The sequence below is a fragment of the Schistocerca serialis genome, chromosome 1, assembly GCF_023864345.2.
Source record: "Schistocerca serialis cubense isolate TAMUIC-IGC-003099 chromosome 1, iqSchSeri2.2, whole genome shotgun sequence".
In the NCBI taxonomy this organism is placed as follows: domain Eukaryota; kingdom Metazoa; phylum Arthropoda; class Insecta; order Orthoptera; family Acrididae; genus Schistocerca; species Schistocerca serialis.
This window is the reverse complement of record NC_064638.1, coordinates 566957035-566983403: the sequence shown is the minus strand read 5'-3', so window position 1 is coordinate 566983403 and position 26369 is coordinate 566957035. Positions and strand designations below refer to the sequence as shown.

The 26369-nt window shown below is 39.6% G+C and overlaps 1 protein-coding gene across 1 annotated transcript in view; it reads left to right on the top strand.

Annotated features, from left to right (window-relative positions):
* Positions 1-25813, top strand: part of LOC126475985 (protein abrupt-like) — a 270298-nt gene extending 244485 nt beyond the window's left edge. Inside the window, exon 7 of the mRNA XM_050103511.1 lies at positions 25446-25813. Within this exon, the coding sequence (XP_049959468.1) occupies positions 25446-25726 (281 nt within the window). The 3' untranslated portion in view covers positions 25727-25813. The remainder of the gene's footprint in view (positions 1-25445) is intronic.
* Positions 25814-26369: the final 556 nt, after the last annotated feature.

Genomic DNA, 26369 nt, shown 5'->3' with positions numbered 1-26369 from the left:
TAGATTTTTTTATCTACCCAATTACCTCATTTTGTCAAAAAGTGGTTGTTTTCGTTCTTATATTAGCCCTTGTGACCATCATTCCATCTTATGTAACCCTCTTGTTAGTAATTGTCGTCTGTCTTGTTCAAACTGTCTTCTGTTTACTATCTTATGTGCTAATCTGTTCGTTTACTTACATGTATCACCGAAATTAATCAACACTTTGCCCCTACATTTTTCTAGTACTGATTTCTGTGCGTGAAGACGGGTCCATTTTTATTTGCATGTAACAATTCCATTGGTATTTTCGAATTTGCATATGACAATTTGCGGTTCACTACACTGCTGGGCCTTGTCCCAATCATCTTTGCTGACTTGTTCGCAAATGTGGCAGCTATTTTCTGTCCCTCCCTCCACTTACCTTGTTTATATGTAATTCATTCACGTTTTTGTGCATTTGTTTTTCGTCAAACCGCTCTGATCGACTTTTACTGCCGTCTCCTATATTACTTTAATTGTCAAGCTAAGTAGTTTTCATTTTCTTCAATGACTTATCAGTTTCTGTTTACCCAGATTTTAAAATTTTGTCTTCTCACGCCTTTCGCAGTCGATTTTTTTCCCCAATAAATTTTTTTCATACCATATAGACCACTTTTCTGGCAAGAATTTCTCTCCCACTCAATTCTTCTTGATAACCATCATCCGTTGTCACGATTTTCGTACGATTTTTTCTGATTTTTGCCGAATTTTTTCTGTGCTTTTCTTCCGATTTTCTACCATTTATCCACGCTCTGCTCATCATTTTTGCCACTCCCACGATTTCTAATACTCCAAACCGTCCCCTCTTGCCATAATGTACCCCATCACATATTACAGCCATTCTTTTCAAAAACATTTCTTTGCCCTATCAAAACTAAGGTCCCACAGTCTTTTTTTTTTATAAATCTGTTTGTCTCTTGGAGTTACTCCAAAAGGCCTAACATTGAAATTCCCTGTTTCTGGATGTAATCATATTCTACACTAGGCTCTTTTTCAGTTTCAAACACAGCAATCTCTTGCTCTTACCTGGCTAATCTGTGACCCGTATGTCCTATCAGCCAATTTCTACTCCACCAGACTTGTGTCATTTTACAAAATCCTTCAGTTATCTGCCCCTCATGTTTCCTTGAATGGTATCATCTGCCAAGCCAACTTCAACCTGCAACAACATGTCAGACTTCATCTCAAAAAGCTATCCCACTGGCTTATCTGAACATTGGTGTTTCTCTTCCTATCCTTGTGCAGCTCCTTAAACAGCCACACAATCAAACACCACTCCTCTCCTACAAACCAAACGTGGCCAATCTCCTTAACATTCCACAGCCCTCACCGTTGCCTTCATACCAATAATAACTCATTATCACAAGAACCAGTCACAACAGAACAGTGTCCTGAACCTTTTGTCTAAAGCACCCTCCCTTCCTGAATTATCTGTATTATCCAAGGGTCTCACTGTCATCCCTAAACTGGCATTTGATCTTGCTACTGTGGTGAAGGACCTATTTTTTTTCTTCATGCATAGTGTCAGCTGGAAATAATACTTTGCAACTCAATCCCTTTTAAAGAGCAGCAAACCTGATAATGAACACTGCCTTGAATAGTGCCAACCACAGTCCCAACTTGACCCACCACCACTACCTCAAAAATATCCCTTACAAGCCTTCTAAGAATTCCTCACATGCAGCATTGCTTCACAACCCTTCCTCAGGTTGCTACAGGATGATCCTAACCTGTCCTCTGCAGAACTCTGGGCTCTACTTTACCTAGAAGCTGTTGACTCCATTGATGGATAATGATCATTATCCCTCCAGGAGACAAAGGATCTACCACTGTGGTACTTGACTGAAAGGAGTTTGTTAGTGAAGCTCTACACCAGCTGTCTGACACATCTACATACAGTGTCTGCCATCAAGATCCCACCCTACGATCCCTGACCTGCAGTCCATCCTTAAAACCCCAGGCTCCTCACAAGGACTAACTCCTCAGGCCATAGACTTCTCATCCCCACCTAAACCATGCACCCCCACCTTTTACCTTCTTCATGTTGTTGTTGTGGTCTTCAGTCCTGAGACTGGTTTGATGCAGCTCTCCATGCTACTCTATCCTGTGCAAGCTTTTTCATCTCCCAGTACCTACTGCAACCTACATCCTTCTGAATCTGCTTAGTGTATTCATCTCTTGGTCTCCCTCTACGATTTTTACCCTCCACGCTGCCCTCCAATACTAAATTGGTGATCCCTTGATGCCTCAGAACATGTCCTACCAACCGATCCCTTCTTCTGGTCAAGTTGTGCCACAAACTTCTCTTCTCCCCAATTCTATTCAATACTTCCTCATTAGTTATGTGATCTACCCATCTAATCTTCAGCATTCTTCTGTAGCACCACATTTCGAAAGCTTCTATTCTCTTCTTGTCTAAACTATTTATCGTCCATGTTTCACTTCCATACATGGCTACACTCCATACGATACTTTCAGAAATGACTTCCTGACACTTAAATCAATACTGGATGTTAACAAATTCCTCTTCTTCAGAAACGCTTTCCTTGCCATTGCCAGCCTACATTTTATATCCTCTCTACTTCGACCATCATCAGTTATTTTGCTCCCCAAATAGCAAAACTCCTTTACTACTTTAAGTGTCTCATTTCCTAATCTAATTCCCTCAGCATCACCCGACTTAATTCGACTACATTCCATTATCCTTGTTTTGCTTTTGTTGATGTTCATCTTATATCCTCCTTTCAAGACACTGTCCATTCCATTCAACTGCTCTTCCAAGTCCTTTGCTGTCTCTGACAGAATTACAATGTCATCGGCGAACCTCAAAGTTTTTATTTCTTCTCCATGAATTTTAATACCTACTCCGAATTTTTCTTTTGTTTCCTTTACTGCTTGCTCAATATACAGATTGAACAACATCGGGGAGAGGCTACAACCCTGTCTTACTCCCTTCCCAACCACTGCTTCCCTTTCATGTCCCTCGACTCTTATAACTGCCATCTGGTTTCTGTACAAATTGTAAATAGCCTTTCGCTCCCTGTATTTTACCCCTGCCACCTTTAGAATTTGAAAGAGAGTATTCCAGTCAACATTGTCAAAAGCTTTCTCTAAGTCTACAAATGCTAGAAACGTAGGTTTGCCTTTCCTCAATCTTTCTTCTAAGATAAGTCGTAAGGTCAGTATTGCCTCACGTGTTCCAGTGTTTCTACTGAATCCAAACTGATCTTCCCCGAGGTTGGCTTCTACTAGTTTTTCCATTCGTCTGTAAAGAATTCGTGTTAGTATTTTGCAGCTGTGACTTATTAAGCTGATAGTTCGGTAATTTTCACATCTGTCAACACCTGCTTGCTTTGGGATTGGAATAATTATATTCTTCTTGAAGTCTGAGGGTATTTCGCCTGTTTCGTACATCTTGCTCACCAGATGGTAGAGTTTTGTCAGGACTGGCTCTCCCACGGCCGTCAGTAGTTCCAATGGAATATTGTCTACTCCGGGGGCCTTGTTTCGACTCGGGTCTTTCAGTGCTCTGTCAAACTCTTCACGCAGTATCATATCTCCCATTTCATCTTCATCTACATCCTCTTCCATTTCCATAGTATTGTCCTCAAGTACATCGCCCTTGTATAGACCCTCTATATACTCCTTCCACCTTTCTGCTTTCCCTTCTTTGCTTAGAACTGGGTTTCCATCTGAGCTCTTGATATTCATACAAGTCGTTCTCTTATCTCCAAAGGTCTCTTTAATTTTCCTGTAGGCGGTATCTATCTTACCCCTAGTGAGATAGGCCTCTACATCCTTACATTTGTCCTCTAGCCATCCCTGCTTAGCCATTTTGCACTTCCTGTCGATCTCTTTTTTGAGACGTTTGTATTCCTCTTTGCCTGTTTCACTTACTGCATTTTTATATTTTCTCCTTTCATCAATTAAATTCAATATTTCTTCTGTTACCCAAGGATTTCTACTAGCCCTCGTCTTTTTACCTACTTGATCCTCTGCTGCCTTCACTACTTCATCCCTCAAAGCTACCCATTCTTCTTCTACTGTATTTATTTCCCCCATTCCTGTCAATTGCTCCCTTATGCTCTCCCTGAATCTCTGTACAACCTCTGGTTCTTTTAGTTTATCCAGGTCCCATCTCCTTAAATTCCCACCTTTTTGCAGTTTCTTCAGTTTTAATCTACAGGTCATAACCAATAGATTGTGGTCAGAGTCCACATCTGCCCCTGGAAATGTCTTACAATTTAAAACCTGGTTCCTAAATCTCTGTCTTACCATTATATAATCTATCTGATACCTTTTAGTATCTCCAGGGTTCTTCCATGTATATAACCTTCTTTCATGATTCTTAAACCATGTGTTAGTTATGATTATGTTGTGCTCTGTGCAAAATTCTACCAGGCGGCTTCCTCTTTCATTTCTGTCCCCCAATCCATATTCACCTACTATGTTTCCTTCTCTCCCTTTTCCTACACTCGAATTCCAGTCACCCATGACTATTAAATTTTCGTCTCCCTTCACAATCTGAATAATTTCTTTTATTTCATCATACATTTCTTCAATTTCTTCGTCATCTGCAGAGCTAGTTGGCATATAAACTTGTACTACTGTAGTAGGTGTGGGCTTCGTATCTATCTTGGCCACAATAATGCGTTCACTATGCTGTTTGTAGTAGCTTACCCGCATTCCTATTTTCCTATTCATTATTAGACCTACTCCTGCATTACCCCTATTTGATTTTGTGTTTATAACCCTGTAGTCACCTGACCAGAAGTCTTATTCCTCCTGCCACCGAACTTCACTAATTCCCACTATATCTAACTTCAACCTATCCATTTCCCTTTTTAAATTTTCTAACCTACCTGTCCGATTAAGGGATCTGACATTCCACGCTCCGATACGTAGAACGCCAGTTTTCTTTCTCCTGATAACGACATCCTCTTGAGTAGTCCCCGCCCGGAGATCCGAATGGGGGACTATTTTACCTCCGGAATATTTTACCCAAGAGGACGCCATCATCATGTAATCATACAGTAAAGCTGCATGCCCTCGGGAAAAATTACGGCCGTAGTTTCCCCTTGCTTTCAGCCGTTCGCAGTACCAGCACAGCAAGGCCGTTTTGGTTATTGTTACAAGCCCACATCTGTCAATCATCCAGACTGTTGCCCTTGCAACTACTGAAAAGGCTGCTGCCCCTCTTCAGGAACCACACGTTTGTCTGGCCTCTCAACAGATACCCCTCCGTTGTGGTTGCACCTACGGTACGGCTATCTGTATCGCTGAGGCACGCAAGCCTCCCCACCAACGGCAAGGTCCATGGTTCATGGGGGGGGACCTTCTTCATAAGATCCACAAACCCAATCATCCTGGCTGTCCTATAGTTGCTGGCTTCAAAGCACCTATTGAATGTATATCTGCCTTAGTTGATCAGTACCTGCAACCCATAGTAATAAGACTTTCCTCTTATGTCAAAGATACTAATGATTTCCTAGATGGTCTGGAATCTGTACTCATCCCACTCCTACCACACACCTCTCTCTATACCAACATCCATCATGTACATGGTCTGTCTGCTGCTGAACATTTCCTCAGTGAGGCCTGCCTGATTTCAGACCTATGGCATCCTTGCTACTCACTTTAATCGACTTCATACTTACCAACAACTCCTTCATCTTTAAGCAAACAGATCATGGTACAGCCATGTGAAGCAGGATGGCTCCTTCCTACACCAACCTTTTCATGGGTCACTTGGACAGGGCTTTCCTGGGATCCATAAATCTTTAGTTCTGGTTTGGTTTAGGTACATTAGTGACATCTTTACCATATGGACTCATGATGAGGCTGACCTGTTAAAATTCCTGGAATCTCGGAATACCTTCTCCCAATTAAATTTCACATGGTTGTATTCCGAATCACATGTCTCTTTCCTTGATGTTGATATCGTCCTCACTGAAGGCCAGCTGCATACTTCTGTCCACATAAAACCTACTGACAAACAACATTATGTACATTTTGACAGCTACCATCCATTCCATGTCAAACATTCCCCCCCATACAGTCTTGGCATTCGAGGCAAACATATTTGTTTGGATGCAGACTCTTTATGACAGTACACCACCATTCTCACCTCAGCCTTCACTGGACATAATTACCCCACCAGCCTAGTTCAAAAGCAGGTTTACCGGGCCATCACATCCAATCCTGGTATTGCTGAACCCTCCAAAAAACAACTTCGCAGCACACCACTGGTCACTCAGCATTATCCTGGTGTGGAATGTATTAATCAGCTGCTTTGATGAGGCCATGACTTCCTAAAATCATGCCCTGAAATATGTTTGATCTGTCTGAGATTTTGCCCACAGCACCTGGAATAGCTTTTCGTCAACCTCCCAATCTGTACAATATTCTTGTCAGACCCTATGCTCCTTCTGCACCCATCTCCCTACCCTATTGCTCCTACCCTTGTGAACGTTCCTGTTGCAAGACTTGTTCTATACACCCTACCACTACCAACTATACCAGCCCTGTAACTGAAAAAACATATAATATCGCCGGGAGAGCCACCTGTGAAACAACGTGTCATTTACCAACTGTTATCTAAACACTGTTCGGCCTTTTACATCGGCATGAGTAGAAACAAACTATCAGTTAGGATGAATGGGAATAGGCAGAGGGTGTATACTGGCAACATGCAATATCCTGTTGCAGAGCATGGTCTACAGCATGACAATCGTGACATTGGTGCCTGTTTCACCACACGCGCCATCTGGATTCTTCCCTCAGACACCAGTTTCTCAGAACTCCCCATGTGATTCTCGCCACCCACCTAGCCTTAATTTGGGTTAATTTCTTCTGCCTCAGCATTTCTTCACAATAACTTCTCCTTTCTTCACTCCATTTTAGTTTTGTACATCTTTCATCTGTCTATTTTTTGCCACCCCCTCCCTCCTGTATTTTGTACAATGCACTTATCTTTTCACTATTAATTCATGCACAATGTTTAAGCAGTAATCTCTGTTTTGTATATTACTCTGTCTTCCACATTTAAGCTGTCAGGTTTTCAAATCTCATCCAGTGCAGTTCCCCAACAATCAGTCTTTACTTCTCATCTTGTCCACTAAATCTCCCATGGCAAGCGGTTCTGGGTGACTTTCATGAAATCTACCCCCTAGACCACTTCAGTCCTTTTCCTTCACCCCTCCTGCTTCCCCTTCAACCCTTCTGCCTGAAGAAGGAACCACAGACTGCGAAAGCTTGCAAAAATTGATTGTTTTCATTGTTATAAACTGAAATGATACGTGGTGTACAACTTTGCTTCTGCCATTTTTTCTCCAACATTTGCGGCTTTAATGAAACAAATTGGTTACACATGTATCATTCAACACTTTGCAAAATGGTTTGATAACAAGCACCTGTGATTGCTTCACTTGGTTTTAACACCTCATAGTACACAATGCTGAGCTGGTCCCAACAAATGCAGAGCATGATCTTGGAGCCATGAATATTCGGTTTGGCCGTTGACGTGGAAGCATGGACGGGATATCTCCATGATTTTTTGCATTCAGGGTTATTGTAATGAACCCATTTTTCGTTCCCAGTCACATTGCAATGCAGAAATCCCTTCTGTTTTTGCCTCTGAAGCAACTGTTCACAAACACACAAACGCTGTTCAATGTCTCTTGGTTTCAGCTCACACGGGACCCAAGTTCCTTCTTCCTGAATCGTGCCTTGAGCCATTTTGAAATTGCTTGCTGTGTCACACCCACTAATCATGCCAATTCTTCTTGAGTTTGACATGAGTCTTCACTCAGCAATGTCTCCAACCAATTCTGCATCTTCGAAAGCATTCTCTCTTCCACCACTATGTTGGTCTATGGCGTTAAAATCACCATTCTTGAAGTGTTAAAACCACTCACATCACGTTCTTTAACTAATAGCATCCTTACCATATGTACCTGAGAGCATTCAATGAGACTCAGCCGCTGTTTTCTTCATATTGAAACAAAACAGTAACACCTCCCTCAAATGGCGAGAGTTAGGCTCATAAACTGACATTTTCAATCAAGAATAACTTTATGATGCAGACACAAATCGACTAATGTTTAAATGAGGTTATGTCGACTGAGGTCCAAGCTAACTGCCTGACATCTGCGATCTGTTTCTTCCAACCGCTACTTACCGCTGTTGCCACCTGTCGACAAACAGCGGCAAAGTTGTACACCTGGTAGTACTCTTAGACCATGCAAATTAACAATATTATCAGTACAGTCAAATCCATTGAGGCTTCAGTGGTTTATTTAAGGTATTCTGTGAAACCGTTCTTTTACTTCTTCCTATGCCTTTCTAGCTATCTTCATCATATGTCTGTTGTAACCTTTGTTTTCATTTCATGTGGCTATCTGTCTTGTAAATATCTTCCTTTTTTTCTCAAAACAAAAGGGGAAGAAGAAAATTCTCCTATTTAACCTCCTAACATACCTATTTCTGTCACAAAACCTTCTTTTTTCCTATGTAATTTTACACTTTTTTGAAAATATATTGCTTCGGCAACTCAGTCCTACATTTAACTTGTAGGTGCAAATGGATAGCTCAGGATCATCACAAGCTCTGGAAATACTCATTACAACACGTTGCTTATCACAAGGATGATTTTTTTTTATTTGAAGATACATATCAGAAGGTAGATAACATATAAATATGAAAACCACACTAGAATTGTATTAGAAATCTATTTTTATATGATAAATTCTGAAGCCTGGTGTGATGCCCAAGGGGACGTGGCACTGGGTGCAGTAGTATCGTGTTTCTCCCCAGACACGCTTCACAAGTGTATCCTGCTTCTTGGAGTAAACTGTAAACACTCATATCAGATTGCTCTTCTTCTGTGTTGGTTCAGTGACTTCTGGGAAATGTCTTTCTGACAGTCGAGAGGGTGGGACGTTCGTTCTAGGTGGGCTCGCTTTCTAAATTCCAGGGAGTCCTTTTGCTCTCAAGGTTTGTCATACAAATAAAAGAATTCCACACAGAAATTTCCAGCTAATGGACAAAGGTTTTCTTGTAGTATTTCTTGCATTGCATTCTGGGTATTGGATATGATGCCATTCTCTGATTGGCTTGATCCACTCCTCCCACTATATTGTTGTAATCAAGCACAAGCCTTGGCTTCATTATTTTCTTTGACCTATACTCAGTCTCCTCCATATCCATAGTGTGGATAGTTGAAAAAAGTACCATGTTTTTCTCGTCTTTCCAATGCAATGCTAGAACTTTTCCTCACTTTTCGCCTGCAATTTCCCCTTTTCATAATTTTTTATTTCAGAGAGATTGTGGCATCTCTTTCTGGGCAATTTCTACTGTTCCGTAACTGTCAGTGGACTTCAAAATTAGGAAATCTCCCACTGTGGGCATCTATAAAAGCTATCTGTCATTGTACAGTAGCTTTGCATCAGGAGTGGTTTTACAAGTGTCAAAACAACCTATGACGACATAGCTTTGTCCCTTTCGTTCTGTAACTATTCAGGGACCACATATATCTACCAGATGCTTCACACAGCATGTAGAATTGTATTCCAGTTCATGCCTTTTTTATCAGGATATACTCATACTGTACCAACCCAGTCGGCCCTAGTACAAAAGTAGACTTTCATCCACTGTAATGTCCAGTTCAGGAACATAAGAAGCTTTGAACTTATTTACAAGGTGCTGTAAACTGGCTAAATTTTGTTCAGTGATTTCGCAAAACCTCTTGTAAGACATTATGTCATTGAAAAATGGAGTTGATATGCCTACATGCCATGTATAGTAGAGCCATAATTCAGGTTTCTGAACAACACTGCAAAATGGTTAGAACAAGGAAAGTTCAAAGTTCTTCACACGATAGCAGCAAGACATAATATCCGGTAGTTGAAACACATTGGCTGATACAGTTAACTGTTTCCACCTGTATCATTTCCATCAAATCCCTACCAAAAAAGTGTTCAAATATATTAACAATATACGAAAAGGATAGTTGCTACTCACCATATAGAGGAGATGCTGAATCGCAGAAAGGTGCAATAAAAAGACTGTCAGAAAGTTAGCTTTCGGTCAACAAGGCCTTTGTCAAAAGTAGACAAAACACACACACACACACACACACACACACACACACACAGAATTAACACACATGGCCACAGTCTCTGGCAGCTGGAGTCAGACTGACCGAGACTGTGGTTGTGTGTGTGTTAATTGCATTTGTGTGTGTGTGTGTGTGTGTGTGTGTGTGTGTGTGTGCATGCTGTCTACTTTTGACAAAGGCCTTGGTGTCTGAAAGCTCACTTTCTAACAGTCTTTTTGTTGTACCTTTCTGCAACTCAGTATCTACACTATATGGTGAGTAGCAACTGTCCTTTCTTTTCATTTATTGTTACATTCCATACTGGATTTTCCATTGTTCAAATATGTTAAGTTCATCATCAGCAAAAGGAATTATACTGCCACGATTAGCAGTAAGTGGTAATCTTGGTGGAGCCTAATCAGTATCTGGATCAACAACATGCCACTAGAGACCAGTCTATATCAGTGTCTTCCTCAGATTCTTTCTCAATTGATGAAAGTGCAAAAGAGTCATTACCATATTCTGAAACACAAGTGTCTTCCCACTGCTTTTTCTCACTGCAACAATCACTATTCATTTAAGAAAACTGCAAGTACACGTAACACTGCAACAATTGCACAAAAATGCAGTGAAACAATATGGCAATGTTGCAACAACTTCATGAGAACAAGCCAGTAGCGTACACTGCAATAAAATATGAAACTTCTAGAAACACTAACTTATCACAGCAGACGTAACTGTTGTTGTTGTTGTGGTCTTCAATCCAGAGACTGGTTTGATGCAGCTCTCCATGCTACTCTATCCTGTGCAAGCTTCTTCATCTCCCAGTACTTACTACAACCTACATCTTTCTGAATCTGCTTAGTGTATTCATCTCTTGGTCTCCCTCTACAATTTTGACCCTCCACACTGCCCTCCAATACTAAATTGGTGATCCCTTGATGGCTCAGAACATGTCCTACCAACCGATCTCTTCTTCTAGTCAAGTTGTGCCACAGATTTCTCTTCTCCCCAATTCTATTCAATTCCTCCTCATTAGTTATGTGATCTACCCATCTAATCTTCAGCATTCTTCTGTAGCACCACATTTGAAAGCTTCTGTTATCTTCTTGTCCTTACTATTTATCGTTCATGTTTCACTTCCATACATGTCTACACTCCATACAAATAATTTCAAAAACGACTTCTTGACACTTAAATCTATACTCGATGTTAACAAATTTCTCTTCTTCAGAAACACTTTCCTTGCCATTGCCAGTATACATTTTATATCCTCTCTACTTTGACCAACATTAGTTATTTTGCTCCCCAAATAGCAAAACTCATCTACTACTTTAAGTGTCTCATTTCCCAATCTAATTCCCTCAGCATCACCTGATTTAATGCGAGTACATTCCATTATCTTCGTTTTGCTTTTGTTGATGTTCATCTTATATCCTTCTTTCAAGACAATGTCCATTCCATTCAACTGCTCTTCCAAGTCCTTTGTTGTCTCTGACAGAATTACAATGTCATCAGCGAACCTCAGTTTTTATTTCTTCTCCATGGATTTTAATTCCTACTCCAAATTTTTCTTTTGTTTCCTTTACTGCTTGCTCAATATACAGATTGAATAACATCGGGGATAGGCTACAACCCTGTCTCACTCCCTTCCCAACCACTGCTTCCCTTTCATGCCCCTCGACTCTTATGACTGCCATCTGGTTTCTGTACAAATTGTAAATACCCTTTTGCTCCCTGTATTTTACCCCTGCCACGTTCAGAATATGAAAGAAAGTATTCCAGTCAACATTGTCAAAAGCTTTCTCTAAGTCTACAAATGCTAGAAACATAGGTTTGCCTTTCCTTAATCTTTCAACTGATGACCATAGATGTTAAGTCCCATAGTGCTCAGAGCCATTTGAACCTTAATCTTTCTTCTAAGATAAGTCGTAGGGTCGGTATTGCCTCACGTGTTCCAATATTTCTACGGAATCCAAACTGATCTTCCCCGAGGTCAGCTTCTACCAGTTTTTCCATTTGTCTGTAAAGAATTCGCGTTAGTATTTTGCAGCTGTGACTTATTAAACTGACAGTTCAGTAATTTTCACATCTGTCAACACCTGCTTTCTTTGGGATTGGAATTATTATATTCTTCTTGAAGTCTGAGGGTATTTCGCCTGTCTCATACATCTTGCTCACCAGATGGTAGAGTTTTGTCAGGACTGGCTCTGCCCAGGCTGTCAGTAGTTCTAATGGAACGTTGTCTGCTCCTGGGCTTTGTTTCAACTCAGGTCTTTCAGTGCTCTGTCAAACTCTTCATGAAGTATCATATCTCCCATTTCATCTTCTTCTACATCCACATCCTCTTCCATTTCCATAATATTGACCTCAAGTACATCACCCTTGTATAAACCCTCTATATACTCCTTCTACCTTTGTGCTTTCCCTTCTTTACTTGGAACTGGGTTTCCATCTGAGCTCTTGATATTCATACAAGTGGTTCTCTTTTCTCCAAAGGTCTCTTTAATTTTCCTATAGGCGGTATCTACCTTACCCCTAGTGAGATAAGCCTCTGCATCCTTACATTTGTCCTCTAGCCATCCCTGCCTCGCCATTTTGCACTTCCTGTCGATATCATTTTTGAGACGTTTGTATTCCTTTTGCGCCTGCTTCATTTACTGCATTTTATATTTTCTCCTTTCATCAATTAAATTCAAAATATCTTCTCTTACCCAAGGATTTCTACTAGCCCTCGACTTTTTACTTACTTGATCCTTTCCTGCTTTCACTACTTCATCCCTCAAAGCTACCCATTCTTCTTCTACTGTATTTCTTTCCCTCTTTCCTGTCAATTGATCCCTTATGCTCTCCCTGAAACTCTGTACAACCTCTGGCTTAGTCAGTTTATCCAGGTCCCATCTCCTTAAATTCCCACCCTTTTGCAGTTTCTTCAGTTTTAATCTACAGTTCATAACCAATAGATTGTGGTCAAAGTCCACATCTGCCCCTGGAAATGTCTTACAATTTAAAACCTGGTTCCTGAATCTCTGTCTTACCATTATATAATCTATCTGAAACCTTCTAGTATCTCCAGGCCTCTTCCATGTACACAACCTTCTTTCATGATTCTTGAACCAAGTTTCAGCTACATGATTAAGTTATGCTCTGTGCAAAATTCTACCAGGCAGCTTCCTCTTTCATTCCTTATCCCCATTCCATATTCGCCTACTACGTTTCCTTCTCTTCCTTTTCCTATTACCGAATTCTAGTCACCCATGACTATTAAATTTTCTTCTCCCTTCACTATCTGAATAATTTCTTTTATCTCATCATACGTTTCATCAATCTCTTTGTCATCTGCAGAGGTAGTTGGCATATCAACTTGTACTACTGTGGTAGGCATGGGATTCATATCTATCTTGGCCACAATAATGCGTCCACTATGCTGTTTGTAGTAGCTTACTCGCATTACTGTTTTTTTATTCATTATTAAGCCTACTCCTGCATTGCCCCTATTTGATTTTGGATTTATAACCCTGTATTCACCTGACTAGAAGTCTTGTTCCTCCTGTCACCGAACTTCACCAGTTCCCACTATATCCATCTTTAAGCTACCCATTTCCCTTTTTAAATTTTGTAACCTACCTGATTAAAAGATCTGACAGTTAACACTCCGATCTGTAGAATGCCAGTTTTCTTTCTCCTGATAACGACGTCCTCCTGAGTAGTCCCCGCCCGGAGATCCGAATGTGGGACTATTTTACCTCCGGAATATTTTACCAAAGAGGAAGCCATCGCCATTCAACCATACAGTAAAGCTGCATGCCCTCAGGGAAAATTATGGCTGTAGTTTCCCCTTGCTTTCAGCCGTTCGCAGTACCAGCACAGCAAGGCCATTTTGGTTAGTGTTACAAGGCCAAATCAGTCAGTCATCCAGACTGTTGCCCCTGCAACTACTGAAAAGGCTGCTGCACCTCTTCAGAAACCACATGTTTGTCTGGCCTCTCAACAGATACCCCTCTGTTGTGGTTGAACTTACAGTACGGCTATCTGTATCGCTGAGGCACGCAAGCCTCCCCACCAACAGTAAGGTCTATGGTTTATGGGGGGTAACTACAACAATTATGATGGACATGTTGGTGCTAACTGGTGGCAGTGAAATGAACTATAATGTTTATAATCAGGATATTTGTGCAGGAATGCGTTAAAATTTGGAGGCATGAGTTATCTTGGGATAATATTTATCAGAAAAATGGATTATCTTGGGATAATCAGTTAGGAGATTAATAGCTAACTTTATAAAATGGCCCTCAGTCTGCTATAACTGGGTTTTAAATGCTTATTTTTGCACTTTGTTTGAATCTGTGGGTATTTTTTTTTAAAAGGCTGATTCTTTCTTTTGAATAATGACTTTGCAGAATAGTACACATACTTTGGTCCTCTTTATCAGGTTAAGATTTGGAAGTGACTAGTGCAATAGTTACTTTTATGTGCTGCAATTAACTAACATCTCCTACAGCCTTTTAAAGACTGCAACTTATTTGTAGATCTAGCATAGGCATGTTATTGGGAGTGATTAATAATTTTAGAGGAACAGAGATAAAGGCAATGCACAAGTGATGGGACACAGCATCTCCGAGGTAGCGATGAAATGGGGATTTTCCAGTACAACCATTTCCATGAGTGTACTGTGAATATGAGGAATCCAGTAAAACATCAACTCTCTGACATTGCTGTGGCTGGAAAGAGATCTTGCAAGAACGGGATTGACGATGACTGAAGAGAATCAATTCAACATGACAGAAGTGCAGCCCTTCCGTAAATTGCTGCAGATTTCTGTGATGGGCCATCGACAAGTGTCAGCATGTGAACCATTCAACAAATCATCATCGATGTAGGCATTTGGAGGCAAAGGCCAACTCTTGCACCCTTGACGACTGCACAACACAAAGCTTTATGTCTTGCCTGGGCCCGTCAACACTGACATTGTACTGTTGATGGCTGGAAACATATTGTCTGGTCGGACGAGTCTGGTTTCAAACTGTATCAAATGGATAGACGTGTATGGTTATGGAGACAACCTCTTGAATCCATGGATCCTGCATGTTGGCAGGGAACTGTTCAAGCAGCTGGAGGCTATGTAATGGTGTTGTGTGTGTGCAATTGAAGTGATATGGGATCTCTAATACATATAGATACGACTCTTGACAAGTGACACGTAAGTAAGCATCCTGTCTGATCACCTGCATCCATTCATGTCCATTGTGCATTCCAACGGACTTTGGAAATTCCATCAGGACAATGCGACACCCCACACATCCAGAATTGATACAGAGTAGCTCCAGGGACACTCTTCTGAGTTTAAATGCTTCCGCTGGCCACCAAACTCCCCAGACATGAACATTATTGAGCATATCTGGGATGCCTTGCAACGTGCTATTCAGAAGATATATCCACCACCTTGTACTCTTAGATTTGTGGACAGCCCTGCAGGATTCATGGTGTCAGTTACCTCCAGCACTACTTCAGACATTAGTTGAGTCCATGCAACATCACGTTGCAGCACTTCTGCATGCTTGCGGGGGCCCTACATGATATTAGGCAGGTGTACCAGTTTCCTTGGCTCTTCAGTGTAAATGGACACTGACCAGTGTGGCACAGCAGTTCTGACACTGGACTAACTTTCAAGAGGAACATGGTTCAAATCTCTGTCAGCCATCCCGATTTAGGTTTTCCATTTTCTCTAAAACACTGGGATGGTTCATTTGAAAATGAATGGCCAGTTTATTTCCCCATCTGAGGCATATCTTAAGTTGTTCTCTTTCTCTAATGACATTGTTATTGAGTGGGATTTAAAGACTAATCTTCCTTTTCCTTATAAAGACAAACCTGACATTAGCTCAGACTGTTTTATAGCTTCCATAATTACTCCAAACTATTCATTTACTTTTTCAAAAAATTGATTGCCTTTCTATAGTATTAATTTGCCTCAAGTAATTATGTATTTTTGTTTATTAATATGATAAAAATTAATTTATTTATGTGTACAAAAATTATTAATTTTATTTCCATGTATTTATTACAAAAGTTTGCTTAAGTAAAAACAAACAATGGGAAGCCCAAATTAGAATATTGACAATTGTATGAAAATAATAGATTGCTACTCACCATAAAAATGATATGTTGAGTTACAGACCAGCACAATGAAAAAAACTGCTACATATAAGCTTTCATGCACAGCCTTGTTCAGAAAAGAAAAATACACACACATTCACACAAGGAAGCACAACTCACACACACGAGATCACCATCTCTGGCCAGAACACAACAGAAATGTGTCAAACAGAAGCAACAATCAAAAGTGGGGTGAAGAATGGATTGCACAGTGCTGGTAGCTGGAAGAGGAATCAGTGCTGCCTGTCAGAGCATGCAGGAACTAGAGGTGGCAGAACAGGGCTGCCAGGCACAGCATCAATGGTTTTGGGGGAGAGGAGAATGGGGGACAGAAAGGAGAAGAGCAGAGAAGGGGAAAGTCCAGTAGATGCGCCAGAAGAGAGCAGTGCACAGTGAGGGTGAGAGGAGGGGAACTGTGAGGAGGTGGCAGGACAGAGGGGGTGGAAATAGTTGGGTGGAGGGTGTGGGGACAGTAGGTTACCATAGGTTGAGGCTGGGATGATTTTGGGAGCAGAGAATAGGTTTTAAAGGATAAGTCCCATCTGCACAGTTCAGAAAAGCTGGTGATGGAGGGGAGGATCCAGGTTGTGGAGCAGCCAAAGAAATCAAGCATGTTCTGCCACAGGGATGTCCACTTTGCTCTTGACCACAGTTTGGCAGTGGCCATTCATCCTGGTGTACAGTTGGTTGGTAGTCACACCAATAAAAAGTTGAATAGTGATTGCAGCAGAGCTTGTAGATGACATGGCTGCTTTCAAAAATGGCCCAGCCTCTCAAGGGGTAGTGTAAGCATGTGTGCATTTGCTTAAGTAACATTTAATTGGATGTTCATTATGTGTTGTCACCTTCTTGAAACTCTGCTTAACATGGCAATTTCCTGCAGTATCTTTTTTTTTTTTGTTACTGAAATTTGCCTTCTTGATACTGAAAGATGAATTAAACAAAGCCTCCAATTCAGTAATATTCTCAACTTTAAGTTTTACTTGAACATCTCATAATTTTCCTGTTTTTACAAATTACCAGTGAGGTAGCTGATAAACAGTGCTTTTCACCTTGTCCTGATTTGCTTTGACTCATGCTTTGCTGTAGATTGGTTAACATATTTAGAAATGGTAAGTGAGCAAGTGTTTATGTCTCATTCTTCTTCTTCTTCTTCTTCTTCTTCTTCTTCTTCTTTCGTTTTGGCCATCCTAAGACCACATAAATTCACTTCAGCTTTGTTTCTTCTGGTCTTTCGTTTTTCCCAATATTGTTTCATTCTCATACTTTGCGACCATTATTATGAGCTCTAGGATTTATTTTTTTATTCACAATTGGTGGATTAACAGGTCTAGTACTAGCAAATTCATCTTTGTTCTTCTGTCCAAGATGATTTTGTTAGGAGCCTTATTCTGTCCTCAAAATCTTTGAAGGCCTGAATTTTTTATTTAAAAATCTGGTTCCTTTATTCTCATTTCTTCCAGATTTCTTTGTATCTCTTAGATCCATCATATTTTGGTTTTCTTGTCCATCAGAAATTGTGTGTTTCACTGTGTTAACTTCCCCTGGTCCATTCTGAGGATGTGTGTGAAGCACATGCTCCGTCTTTTCCTGATGACATCAGAAATTTTTTCTATCTTGGTATACAGTTCCTGGTCGGCTTAGTTTCTACATTGACCATCTTATGTAATTCGAGGTCCTAATATTCTCCTGAGAATCTTGCATTCTATCAGTTCTAGCCTCTTGATCACTCTGGTTCTTACTAAGCTGAGAGTTTCTGCTGCATATAGAGCTTCAGGGCGGATCACTGTTTTTAATATTTCAATTTTGCATTTATTAAAATATTCTTCTTACTGCAGGTGTTGATAGTTAGTTTGTATGCTAAGTTCATTTTGTTTATTCGTGCTCCCATTGCTTCTTTTTCAGTCATTCCATTGCCTATCCATTCTCCAAGGTATTTGAATCTCTCCACCTTCTGAATTTCCCCTCCTTCTGTTGTCATCCATCTAGGAGCTGTCATGATGTTTGTCATGTAATGTGTTTTCTCGATAGTGATTTGTAGGCCTGGTTTAGCTGCCTGTCTCTGCAGTTCTGTGGTTTGGTTAATTGCCTCTTCTAGTGATTCAGACAAGATCACAATGTCATCTGCGAATGCTAGACAGTCTACCCATACTCCTTTATTCTTACACTCCAGTCATATTCCACCCAGTCCTTTCATTCCTTGTTGCCACTCTCTGATTATCTTATCGAGGACACAATTAAAGATTAAAGGGGAGAGTCCGTCTCCCTGTCTCACCCCGGTGTTAATCTTAAAGGCATCCGACAGCTTTCCTCAGAACTTGACCATGGATGTTGTGTTGCTTAGGGTCTGTTTAACCAGTTCATTGGATTTTCTGTCCAAATTCATCTCCCCTATAAATTGGAACAGTGTGTGTGCATCTACAGAATCATTGGCTTTCTTAAAGTCTATGAATGTAAGCATGGACATTTTGCTCCTCTGTTTTTGATAAGTGATTATTAGTTTTAGATTCAGGATCTGTCCTGTGCATGATCTCTCCTTTCTGAAGCCTCCTTGGCACTCATCAATTTGTGGATTTAGTTGTTCTTCCACTCTATTTAGCAGTGCTTTTGAGAACACCTTATAGGTCACGGGTATTAAAGAAATTCCCCTGTAGTTCCCAGGTTCCATCTTATCGTCTTTCTTGTGTATAGGATGTATTAGTGCTTCTCGAAGCTGCTGCTCTTCCCAAATTTTTCATACAATTTGCGTTAGTTCTATGATCATATTCTCGTTCACATACTTTTTTGTGATGATCCCATCTTCCCCAGGTGCTTTGTTATTTGTCAAGGTTCTTATAATGTTCTTAACCTCTTCTATAGTTGGTGGTTCTGAGTCGGGGTTTGGTTCTTTCTCATTGTAATTGAATGTCTCAGATGGTGCTTCACAATTCAGGAGGTCTTCAAAGTATTCCACCAAGATCTGACTGTTTTCCATGTCTCCATACACTGTCTTTCCTTCATTATTCTTAAAGCTGAGTTTTGAAGGATCATATCTACTTAAGTTAGTCTTGAACATTCTATAGAAGTCTCACATGTTGTTCTTCCGGAAGTCTTCTTCTATTTGAGTTAAACATTCTTGCAAATATTTCCTCTTGAGATTTCTGATAGTTTTAGCAGTGGTTTTTCTTACTTCATGGAAGTTCTTTAGATTTTCTGGTGTTTTATGAGATCACCAATCAACCCCCACTTTTTGATTGCTTTATCTCCTTCTATCGGCCACCATGCATGTTTCTTCCTCTTCTCCAGGTGAACTGTTTTCTATAAGTTGTCAATCAGTACACCTTTAAACTGTTTCCAACCTTGATAGTTCTTCTGATTCAAGCTCGCCTTAAAATCTTTGCTAGTTCTACGTTTCTCTGTATCATACTTCATAATACAGGTAGTGTATTTAGTCTGATGGGCTCTTGGTAGAATTTTGATTTTTATTTTGGATAGAAAATGATCTGAGTCTAAATTTGCACTCTTGAGGACTTTGAATTTCCTTTCCTACATGTCATGATATCGCTACATGGTCAAGCTGAAACTCTCCTAGTACTGGTTTGGGGGATACCCATGTTTTCTATTTTCTTGGAAGGCATTTAAATGCCATTGATCTCATCATCAAGTCAAAGGTCTTACAAATTTCCACTAGTCATTCGCAATTCCTATTAGTCCTGTTGTGGGCTGGATAGTTCCCAATTATGTTTCTGAACTTCCTCTCTTTCCCTAGCTGAGCATTGAAGTCTCCAAATAGTATGATAACATTCTTAGTTGGAATCTTGGATAGTGTTTCCTTCAGGTCTTTCCAAAATTCTTCTACTTTCTCTGGGTCAGTTCTATCAGTCCCATTTGTGGGAGCATCTTCATTGACAATTATATAAATCTTATTTGCTCCCCTAAAGGTAAGTGTGGAAAGTCTACTGTTTCTCGATCTGAAATCAGTGATGGCTCCCAGGATTTGTTCATTGATTATAAAGCCTGTGCCCAGTTGAGGTACGTTCTTCATTACTTGTCAGGTTTTCCCTTCAGATTGTGATATCCTTCTGATTCAAATGCTGCTTCGTCTGGACATATTGTTTCTTGTAATGCAGTTGCAATGAATTTTTGCTTGGCCAAAGTAACAGTAAGATGTCTCAGTTTTCCAGTTTTGAGGAGCGAGTTAACATTGAAGGTAGCAAAGTATGACACTTTCTTACTTTGCAATCCCAGCTGAACATCTGCAGGAGCTCTGTTGTTTGTCGAGCCATGTGTGGACGTGTATTACTGTCCAGTAAGATAACATTGGCACTGAGCATCCTCCACCATTGCAATTAATGCATCATTTTGCAGTAATGCCTTACTTTGCAATCGCTTGCATGCTGGTGCGAATTCCCCGAATCTGTTGGCTCACTAATATTGTCACTGACAATGGCGGATTGGTTACCACATGGCATAGTGCTTCCTGTAAGATAACTTACCATCATGCTGAATCGAATGATTTATGTTGGGGTCAACATCTAGGTGTTAACAGGCTTACAGCTGGGGTAGTTAGCCGCAGAGGTGCCTTGAGATGTGACCTGCCTTCTCTTTTATGGCTTATTTGGGTACCAACCCTCCTCCTTTATCCAGGCTTGGGACCGGCAGCAGCACTTTCAAATTACAAAGTCCACCCATTAGTACTTCAGGTGGATGTTATTATTATTATTGACTCTTTTTGTTTTGATTTCAAGGGATGAAGGAATAAAATGCCAGCGAGCTTGAATGTGGTTTTCAGCCACTTTGTCAGTAAATAACAGGCAAATTCCCATGTCCAAATGCACAAGCATTTTGCAGAACAATGTGACATTTGACCATGCGTTTACACTAGCTGCAGGCAGAAAGGGTAAACAAATTCATCCCTGGTTGGGAAGAAAGGGAGGGGAGGACAGTGAGCTGTCAGTAGCATTAAAACACCTGTGGAGATGGTGACACTTTCGTAATAATGGCCTATATGTAGGAATGATTGATTCTCCATAAAACAGTGGTCCCAACCCTGCATCAGGTGGATACAAGGCACCAGAAAGGAAGGGTACATGAATAAAATTTCATGTTTGCCTCTTATGTTCTGTAATTGAGCATCTGAATATTTTATGAGGAGATTTTCATGTAGTCATCAACATGCTTTTGCTATCTAGCACTCAAATGTGACCTAAAATTCAAGGTGCATCCATAATGTAAGTTTCCTTGGTGTTGTGACCAGAAACAAAACACAACTGAAAAATATATTGGAACAGGTATGGGAAGTCTCAGGCTGTTTTTCAACATATTCATCACCAAAATTCATTCATTTGTCATATTGTGGAAGCAATTTTTGTATCCCTATGTCATAGAAGTCAGTCATCAGGGATTGGAAACACGGTGTGTCATCCATTTCAGCCTCTCTGTCAGATTGAAAATGCTGACTCTGACCAGATGGGAATTTTTTGAGGTTCAGGGAAAAATGGAAATCACTGGGAGAAAGGTCTGGACTAAAGTGGGGATGGCCAAACATCTCCCAGCTGAACATCTGCAGGAGCTCTGTTGTTTGTCGAGCCATGTGTGGACACGTATTACTGTCCAGTAAGATAACATTGGCACTGAGCATCCTCCACCATTGCAATTAATGCATCATTTTGCAGTAATGCTCAGCATTCACCATCTCATCTCTGCTTAGAAATTAGATAAGGAGAACTTGCCATCTGTAACAGAACACTGAACACAGTACTTGCTGTGTGACAGTCTGCTTGAATTTCATCTTGCAGGGAGAGCATAGAATGCTGCTTTCTCTGTGGGGTATCGTATGCAACCCACAACTCATCACCTATGATGATACAGTCCAGAATCTCATTACCTTGCTGCTGAAGGAAAATCAAAGTTGTCTACACATGCTTTGCTTTGTGGTTCTGGTGTCAGCTGCTTCAGCACCCACCTGGTGTGCAATTTCTGGAGCAAGTGCTCCATAATAATTTATGTAACAAGAAGTGACTGCTGAGTTCCAGTGTTGTGAACTAACAATACTCCATAAAGCATCCCCACACAATTTGCCTGTAATGATGAATAGCCTCCAACTGCATTCCTCATCATGAACATTTTGGCGACCTGCTGCAAAATGTCTGCATCAGTAACGCACCACCTGTTTGCCGATGGCATTAGGCACACGACCTGGCACAGCTGATTATCAACTTCAGTCAGCACTATGTTCAGTGCATTCAAAACCTTTATCACTGACTACACTTCACACACAGCAGGAGCTGGAATATGAGCCTCCATTTTCAACCACTACTACGAAGCTACTGTGAGATCTAGGGAACTTCCACTAGAACATGTACCATGTCATGTGATTACTCTTACCACGTACAAGCAATTGCTCCAAGCAACATATGATTTGATAACTGTAGTACTAGTAGCAAACTTACTTTATGGATGTGCCACATAACATGTCATCAACTGAAGAACCTTTATCTGACAGTGACACAATTTCCACCTCCAGAATATTGGTTTTGGTCAACTTAGTATTCTGAAATTATGTGCTGAATATTTTGCCAGTGTTACTTGATATATCATTTTAAATATGTAAAAGACAATTTTCATGACCAATTTGGCATGTTGCCTCATATTGTTACATTATGATACCATGATGTATTGTTACATTATGATACTATGATGCAAAACTGGGGTTCATTAACACTCTGAATATATAATTTCTGTATATTGGAAATCTGTTTTGAGTAATTAAGCCATGAATAAAGCTTCTGAAAGTAACAGTGTTTACTAAGCATTTTTGTTCACTTCCTTAAAATAATTCACATCCACATGGAACATCCCTCTGTTATACAATGAGGCATAATAGTGATTACATCTCTTTATTAGTTGTTTACTTCCCACACAAACAAAACAGTGATATACACACAGCTTCACTGCACTGTAATTTAACATTCAACTGTGTTGGAAAAAATTAGCTTTATGTTTATTTGCTAGCTTCAAAGAAGGACATTGTCCAAAGCCTAAGTTACAGTTGTATGATGTGTGATTCGAGTGTACTGGGATCCGCTAGAAGCTGTAAATTTGTGCCGTTTCATATAATGGATAAACAAAATGAAAAAGTAAAGATAATGGATAAACTAGAGACAAGAATTTGTACCAGACATCAATTTCTTGTACTGGATTGTTCTGTCTATTGTGTCTTTGCATCCAACTTTATATGACTTGCTATTTTTTTTCTTATACTTCTCCTTGTTTAACACACTTGTCCCAGTTTACACTTTTGCTTTACAGTGCTGCTTCCTGTCCTTCATTTTCACATAACTTAACTGTCAAAAATAAGGATATCAGAAAATGAGAAAGTTGTGAGTCTGTTGGATTGTTTCTGTCTTATAGTTTTTTGAAGAATGGTTTAAATAGTAACAATGTAACTACTATATTCAATCCATTGTGTTCACTGTTTTCCGCTCACAAGGAATACAATAGATTTCAGACATAGCATATTATTGCATCCCCTTTTTTATTTTCAGTAGTTTCTATACATTATCAAATCCTGATATTTTATGTTTGAAAGGTCATACAGCTACTACACTTTTCCACAGACAGTGAAGTAAACAATGGACAAATGTATTTTTCTATTTCTCACTTTCAATCTCTCTAATGACTTCTGCAGTAGTTGAAAATGATTCATGTTTTGATTATTTGAGAACCTTTTGAAGACAGCCAGGATTAGAGTTGAGTGAGTCAAGGAAATGCTGGAAAACAGGAATCAGTTACAAAAAGACTGCAATTTAAATCAAGCTCTTACCAAATAATGAGTATAGTGTGAACAATGTGTCACTTCATTTGGTATCCTGAATATAACAATTATCTTTTAATTGCTGTTGAGCTTAATGCCACATCTAACTGCTAAATATTATGTAAATAAATGTTAGTGACCAGAACATTCAGTCAATACATTTTACTTTATTTCAAACATTGGGCTGTAGATATGCTAACTATCTCAACAAGCCTTATGACTGTCAAAAGGGAGAATTCTGCAAAGCCACTATCTTTCATTTGGAATATGAAGCAGTCCTGTTATTGTAGCACTGTCAGAAGGCATTTTCTCATGAATCACTAGATTCTCCTTTATTCATTAAATAATCATATTTTATTTATTTTTATTTGTTGTGTACTGCATCACTTCAACAAAATCATCCCAGTGCCATACTAATAAATAAATGAAAATGCCTTCGTCAGGGCTAAGGCTATTGGAGGAAAGGTTCACGACTGTGTTTCAGGTTGAGTCTGATTGATAGGGTTGGTTGCAAAAAAGTGTTTCTACTCGAAAATCAGTCCATAATTTCAGATATCATTATAACAAATTTTGAGTGAAATACTAACACTGAAATGAGAAAACAAAAATGCTCATCATGTAGTGGCTGCATTGAATGATAAATAGGTATGTAAACATGAATTGTAACACGGTAATTCATGTATGTGTTTGGAGGGGGGGGGATACCTAACAGAATAATTTGTCATATTATACAAAGAAATGCTTTGGCACTGACATCCACACAATATCTCAAGTTTTGAATGCTACTCATTTTTTTGTATATAAATAATACTAGGGTGAGAATTGTGAATGGTCTGAAAAGTAGAAGAGGCTACCCATGGTGGAAACAGTAAATGAGACACATTAGTACTCTCAGCTGCACTTATGATTTGTGCATGAATGTTGATCTTGGATTCTGAATAATATCTTCCTCTATCCTACATGAGTATGGTAAAGGAAAGTCCATGGGGGATTACAAATAGTGGAAAGAGTAAGAGCAGTGTCACTTAATAGTTGAAACAAATAGGATAATGGAAATAATAAAAATAGTATATTGTAAATTATTACCTTTACTCCACTATTATTTCTTGCATCAGTTATCTCCTTAAATCAGTTCCTTCATTATTCTTTCCCCTTAGCTTCAAATGAAGGAATGTGAAAGTGTTTCAGTAACATTACCCTCAAGGTTCTCTTGGCCTTGTTCCAATTTCTGTTTTACACAAATGGATTCTTATTTCCTGTGTGTAATATGAATCATTGTGCAGTAGTTTTTGTGCTTATAATGTAGTCTTTTATTCTTTTTACAGGGTCTTGTTCTGAATATTTATGTGAATAAAAATTGTATTTTTTTTTAATCAGGAGAACAAAGTGAAGGACCTATGCCATGCCAGGTGTGTGGGAAACTCATATCTCGTCGTACAAATATGTACAAGCATGTTGCTCGCATGCATACTGCCCTTCCTACTGCTAGATGTGAGTACTGTGGGAAAACAGTGAAGAACAAATTTGCCATGCGAGACCATGTGCGTATGCATCACATACAAATAATGAGTACATCATCCATGGACACCAGATGCTCTCCGACCTTCACTACTTCCACTGGCAGTTCATCAGTTTCTGGGAATCCTAGTACACCGTAGTCTAGCATCTCCAGATGAGATTGATCATTATAGATACTAGTAGTGTGTTCAGCTGCCTTACTGTCTTTCACTATCATTAGATTTTATATATATATATTGTTTGCCAAAAAGTCATCTGCGTAGCAATGCAGTTGCCTAATTAAAATGATATTTTGGCATCAAATGCTAAGTAGATTGTCAGTTGCACCATACTGCTTGCACTTTTATTATAATATTGCATATTCAATTGCTCTTAGCAAAATGTCCCCAGTTCATTAAGAATAAATAAAGTTTTGCAAACCATTGTTAGATGTTTCAGACCCAGTGTATAATGTGTGAGAAAGATGTTTGAGAACCAATGTATAATATGTGAGAAAGAATGACATTCAAAGTATAATATAATCTCATAAGCTGATGCACTGATACTAAAGCACAAAAAATTCTGCAGACCAGTATGAGTCAACAAGTGAAAATGTTTAACAGGAAAACATTTTTAAAGATTGCATTATTGATGAGATAATTGAAAATATAAATTCAAATTAATTTCACCAAGTGACAGTGGTAAAACTTTCAGCATTTCCTTTTTTCTGTATCATTCCAGTTCACGTATTGAGTGAGGTAAAAATGTCTATATGCCTCTGTAATCACTCTAATACCATGTATC